At 36.8% G+C, this 6,606-nt stretch overlaps 1 protein-coding gene across 1 annotated transcript in view; it reads left to right on the top strand.

Annotated features, from left to right (window-relative positions):
- CFAP47 (cilia and flagella associated protein 47) overlaps positions 1-6,346 on the top strand; it is a 492,482-nt gene extending 486,136 nt beyond the window's left edge. The window contains 2 exon segments of the mRNA XM_077760783.1: positions 1,760-1,928; positions 6,117-6,346. Of these exon segments, the coding sequence (XP_077616909.1) occupies positions 1,760-1,928; positions 6,117-6,329 (382 nt within the window). The 3' untranslated portion in view covers positions 6,330-6,346.
- The last annotated feature ends 260 nt before the right edge of the window (positions 6,347-6,606 follow it).

A 6,606-nucleotide genomic window follows, 5' to 3' on the forward strand; every position in this document is an offset into this window, starting at 1 on the left:
GAAGCAGCCGCACACCAACCAGATCTTTATTTCCCCCCCTCAGCAGCCTCCAGGCTTCTAGATTTTGCCACGTTCTGTCATTTCTCTGAGACAAGATAGACAGAAGCCAGAACCTTGAGCAGCCAACTGAAAAGCCTGAAAATTGGACACATGTTCCACTCTTCTTTTTACATACTTAGGGAGAGGCTTTTGGGCTGTACAGTTTCTGTCTGCTCTACCATGCCACCTCTGGAGTGCCAGCACCCTGCCCACTTCATTTGTAGATGCCCCTATGCGTCTGCAGTGTGTCAGCTCCCATTAGTACTTCAAGACAAGCAAGATAGAGGCCAGTCTCTCAGGCAGCATGCCCACACATTCCAACCAGAAGTCCAATTGTTGGATATCTGGTCCACCCTTCTCTTTCCTTCCCCCGGGAGAAATGGAAGCTGAGAATTTCCTCCTAATCATGCGATGTTGCACTGGTGAGGAGGGAAGACTGTGCTGAGAGCATGCCACAAATTTTTCTACTGACTTCCAAACAGCCGATTTTGTGTTCCCCTGGAAGGCAGAAGCCTCTCAACTGGTTTCTGAATGTCTCACAATTGGAATTGATCTTTGTACTGTTGTTCCTTGGGAGAAAATTGGTTCTGGGTCTTCCTGTTCCGCCAGAACCCCTGGATATTCTGTTTTAGTTCGTTTAATTTATTGCGTCATGTGTCATTGCCTAGCACTAGTAGTAAGATGTTTTAAAACAACAACAATCATAATGACTGACTATATTAATATTAATTAATCCATATAGAGCACTTGCCACATGTCAAGTACTGATCTAATGGCTTCACAGGAGTTATTAGCTTCTTTTAACAGATATGAAAACTGAGCTACAGAAAGGCAAGTTGTCTCAATTGATGCACCTAGCTGGAGCTGGGATTCTATTCCAGGTCATCCATATTCCATAGTCCATGTTCTCAAACCCTCTAAGACCATACTCAATACCTGTGCTGGCTGGATCACTGAGTCCCGACCTGAATCTCCCACCTCCTCTTCTGTGATTCACTGTTGGGTCTGTCCTAGGAAACTGTTCTTTACCTTCTACTTACATCTCCCCTGTCACTTTGGATTTAAAATTCCTCATGTACAACCTGCCATGCAGCCCACTCCTCCCCTGCTTTATTCTCCCAGAGGAGTTCCTCAACTTCTCTCACAGTCCTCATCTCAGATGTAATCAACCTTGATGTGAAAATGGTCACTTGAATCCTAAATGCCACTCCGTTCACTTCAGATCATAGCAACTCCTCTTCAGGGTCAAGAATCTTTAATGAACCTGCAAAGTACTTTCATCTCACTTCACAAGTGGAAAGCTAAAGGAAAGTGAGCGATCACATTGGAATAGTTATAAAAGCAAAAGCTTCCTGATGGCTGTTCTAGCCATGCATTTTAGATACGAATTTATTTACAAATGATTGCATTTTAACTTGGGACATTGACTTCTCCACATTTTTATAGGGACAGCATTTTATTCTTTGTACAATAAAAACATGAGGCGTAATTTAAAAAATCTTTAAGATTCCATCTTGTCACCCTGGGAAGAACGACCTTGTTCAGTAATTTTAAAAATGTCTCCTCACTATATTAATGTAACAAGCATCAGGCTCCCAGCTGCATGGGACCATTAATGTTTAACTGTAGTCCTGTCCAACAGTATATAAACTCTGTCCATCAAGTTCTCATGAAGAGTAATGATAAAATGTAAAGGTTAATATTTATGTTTTTGTTCTAGAAATCCTGAGCCATTCACTGCATACTTCCTACCTGGCAGTGATCCTGAGTTTTTTGTAAAACCTACGGCTGGAAAACTTCTTCCTTTTGACACTGAAGGAACTCTCATCGCTGTGGGTTTTAAACCCCGAATGTACAGTAGAAAATACAAAGCAACGTTAGCAGTTCAGGTAAAGTGATTTGTATGTTCACATATTGTTTTCTGTAATAACCTATTCAGGGACTTCAGGTGATTTGAGATAGAGATTTTGGAATCTTTGATTAAGGCATAAGGTGTTGTCAAAATATTAAAGTCTAAAATGAAGAAAATTAGGGGCACCTGGATGGCTTGGTCAGTTAAGCATCTGACTCTTGATTTCAGGTCAGGTCATGATCTTGTGGTTCGTGGGTTTGAGCCCTGTGTCCAGCTCCATGCTAACAGTGGAGAGCCTGCTTGGGATTCTGTCTCTCTACCTCTCTCTCTGCCCCTCCCCTGCTCTCTCACACTCTCTCAAAGTAAATAAGTAAAAAAAATGAAGAAAATTAAATAGAAGATAAAATTTAGTTTTAATTGAGAAAAACAGTGTAAAGTGGGCCATTAATATAAAAGTCTGCTCAAGTGATCACCTTATTAAAAGTTAAGGTAAACACAATTTTGAAAATTTATGCAGCAAGCAAAATTTCTCCATAAGATTTCACACATGTATTTTACTAATAGCTTGTAGGCTAAAGACAACTTTCAAATTATTTATGAAAAGATGCCTGTTACCAGTGTTTATTTTCAGTAGCACAGACACAAAAGACATGTAGTTATGTTTCAAGACACAACCACTGGTGCTGAAGTGATTACTAGACTTCTAAATCAGACACTAGTTAGGCAGTGCAACAGGCAGAAAAATGTCTTGTTGCTGTTTTTAATGAATAGAGAAAAGAATTATGTTGAATATTTCTTGAGAAAGTTACTTATATTTTTCATCTTTCTGGGAGTTCTTACAACCCAGGTAATAAAAATATAAAGCCTCTGGGGCCTTGCTGCACACCACCCTTTGCAATATTGATGCTTGAATTAAAATGATCATATTGTACCTACTTCTTAAGAAATAAGGACATACTCTTACTGTGAGGGGATTACATGACATTTTTAAAAACAGGTTTACAAATGAAAATGATGTTTATTTTACCTAGTGCACAGTTGACATTTTTTAAATTAACTACTCTGAAGGCTTTCCCAACATAAGCTGTGCCTGTTTTCCCTATGTTGACTTGACAATTAAATCACTGGCAGCCGAATTGAAGGGTTTCTGTGAGAGTATGTTGACATATGGGATCAAATAAAACTATGAAATTTTCACTTAGTCTGAAGTGGTACAGTTTGATAAAGCTTATGTGGGGAAAATTGATACTGAAATGTGTTACAGACATCACTGTTTTCTTGATTCTATTTTTATTTTGGAAAATTCCAAATATGAATATGAAGAGAGTGAATAATTAGTCTATATACACTCATCATCCAGGATGAACATGTATCAAATCATGGTCACTTTAAGTGTATTCCCACCCCTTCCCATATTCCATACTATTTTGAAGAAAATCCCAGATATCATATTATGTTCAACTATTTCCTATTAATCTCAAAAAGACCAAAATCACATCTAAAAGACACTTATCACATCTAAAAATTAACAATAATCCTTTAGTATCGCAACATATCAAATATCCATTTGGTGTTCAAATTTCCAACTGACTCATAAATCTCAGATTTTTTACCTTAAAAAAAGTATTCACTTATAAGAAGTTGCAAAAATAGTACATAGAGTCCTATGAATACTTATCCCAGCTTTTCCCACTGGTGAGATTTTATAGAGCTACAGGAATATATCAAAAGAAGGAAATTGACATTGACAAAATATTAACTAAGCTAAAGGCCTTATTTCTGTGTGTGTGTGTGTGTGTGTGTGTGTGTATGTTTCTCAGCAGTTTGAACTCATGTATAGATCTGTATAACTACAATCACACCTGAGATACAGAACTCTTCCAACAGAACTGAGAGAATTGGTAACCATGTGGAAACTGTATCATGCTCTTTATGGTCACATCCAATACCATAACTCCTTCTTTACCCCAGAAACTGCTAATCTTTTCTCCATCTCTATGATTTTTCTAATTTCTAGGACATTACATAAATGGAATCATATTCTGTATAACCTTTTGAGATTGGCTTTTTATCTGAGTATAGTGCCCTCAAGATCCATAAAAGTTACTGCAGATACCAAATCAGTGATTTTGAAATCATGATTCAAACATTATCTGTCTGACTCAAAACCCGCTCTCAATTACAGCACTGTGATGTCTCACATGATAAATGTGAAGAAGTTTTAAAGTTTCATTATCTAAATAAAAATTAACCGGTATACAGATTATCATCTTTAATCTGTTGATTTTAAGCATTAAATCAATTAATACTTATATATGAAACATACGATCTTTACTGTGCTTTACTTAGAAACACAAATTAGGATCTTTAAGAAAGTTTAGTTAAATATTAGCCTACCCAAACTTCAACAACTCAATTAGCAAACTTCATAAGTTCTCTTTCAATGAAACCATATTTAGAATGATTAAAAACTGCCTTTCCCCCACTATTAAAGAAGACATATAGCACTAGTTTTGAGAGACGTAAGTAACTTGGTCAGACTGTTTTCAAAAAGCAATGTTACTTAAAGAGAGTAGGTAGTCCCCGCAACTTTCCAGGTTGACATAATAAATCTTAAATAGTTTATACAAAAATGCGAAAGCTATCGAAATTATCCAAGATAAAACATATACTTGTGCAAAAGTAACATAGATGGACCTGTTATAACGAGAGACATATCCAGACATAAGTAATGTATATAAATATATTGCTTTTATAGGAATAAATCATTGTCATAAAACTATAAGAAATGGAATATATATATTTTTTGGTTTGTATTTCCTCTTAAGCAAAAATCCAAAATAAGGATTCAAATGCAAGTACTACATTTGCTATGTGATCTAAAAAAAACAGTTGCAGGGAAGCCAAGGTGTGAGACAGAAGAGGAATGAAAACCAATAAAGAGTACTTTATCAAGGCAATTACCATAGGGGCAACTGGAATTTCATTTTACGGAATTTCTATGGAAAATAGTTTGGAACACACACTGCAGAATATTTAGACCTGATGGGGCTAGAGAGGTAGGGTGTTTATACACCAATTGAACATCCTTATGTGAAGGAAAATGTTACTTAACCAAGTTATAGTATAGTCCTTGGATTGTTCTGCTTTTGCCTCCTTGATTCTGAATACACAGTTACTATGAACACTGGATGGAAGGACCAGTTAATGATTAAACTAGGGTCATTCCAGGTGTGCAAGAAAGTCCTGCACTTTATATTCTTTGATAGATATCACATTACCTTTTAAGCCCTGACTGATGTTATTGCAATGTTCACTTAGCCTCGATTTATCTCGAATGAGTTTTTGGAACACGCATGATACAGATCTTATTGTGCGGAGGAAGGCCTAGATAAACACAGCATCAGGAAATTCTGCAAGAGCAACGGGATTTAAGTATGAACATAAACATGCAGAAAATGCTAGGCTGTGTAATTCAGTATTGCCGTCCTGTGCATATATGCAGCGGGAAAAAATGATGGATCTTTAAACAAATCCCTAAGTTGTACTAACTTGGATTTAGATTATGACTGTCATTAATGATTTTACACAATGCTCAGTCATTTCAAATGGTTGTATTATTTATAGACTTTCATAATCTAAAAAAAACAGAAGCTCACCATATTTTACCAGTCAGTTCTATAGCCACACTTAAATTCTCATGGATAAGTTCATCTTGCAAGGCATGGTTTCCATTAGTTCTGTAGTTCATGCTGGGCAATAGTTTCATGCAAAGAAAATAGATTGCTTCCTCTTAGATCATGTGAATGCGGAGTTCACCCTTAGTGCAGACCTCTAACTCTGAAGGACTTTTTAGTGAGTGTGTTTTTTTTTTTAATGTTTATTTATTTTGAGATGGGGGAGGGGGAGGGCAGAGAGAGGGGGAGAGACAATCCCAAGCAGGGTCTGCACTGAGCCCGATGCAGGGCTTGATCCCACGAACCATGAGATTGTGACCTGAGCCAAAATGAAGAGTTGGATGCTTAACCAGCCGAGCTACCCAAGTGCCCTGTGGTTCTTAATTCATAAAGCCAAATGCTTTCCTGAATTTATTTTCCATGTTAATTATCTATTACCAGCACACTTTCTGCCTTGTACCTTTCCCATACCTTGCATGGAAAAGAGAGAAGATATTCTCTCAATCCTTGAATATTTCACGTGAAATTTCTCCTTTCTTTGTTTCCAGACACGAGATATGTACCGGTTGTATGATATCAACGGGTTACCTCATGTTACCATGCCACCGATTGATGTAAAAGCCAAAATTGACACTACTAACAAGATGTTTGATAGAAAGCCACCTCGTCGGCACAATTTTATCCGTGAAAATGCTAAACTCATAAGGACAGGGGTGTCTTCTACCATCAAGGGTGCGCCTTTGATGTTGAAGAATAAATAAATACTTTTTCCCCAAAATATTTCTTGGGTTTCACTGGAATTGAACATATTTTCATGATTGTTCTTTCATCTTCTGGAATATTTCTGAGGAGTATTGCTTCAATTATAATGGGCCTTCTCTATTTTATTTTTTAAACTGACTAAATCGGTTCTCTGAATATGTTATACCTGATTTCTGTTACGTATGTCTTTTAAAATAGACTGGTTGCAAATTATTGGGATTGGTTCCTTTTTCAGTTATAGGAGTACATTTGTAGTCAAAGAAAAATGATTTCACC

The sequence above is a fragment of the Crocuta crocuta genome, unplaced genomic scaffold, assembly GCF_008692635.1.
Source record: "Crocuta crocuta isolate KB4526 unplaced genomic scaffold, BGI_CrCroc_1.0 scaffold696, whole genome shotgun sequence".
Lineage (NCBI taxonomy): Eukaryota > Metazoa > Chordata > Mammalia > Carnivora > Hyaenidae > Crocuta > Crocuta crocuta.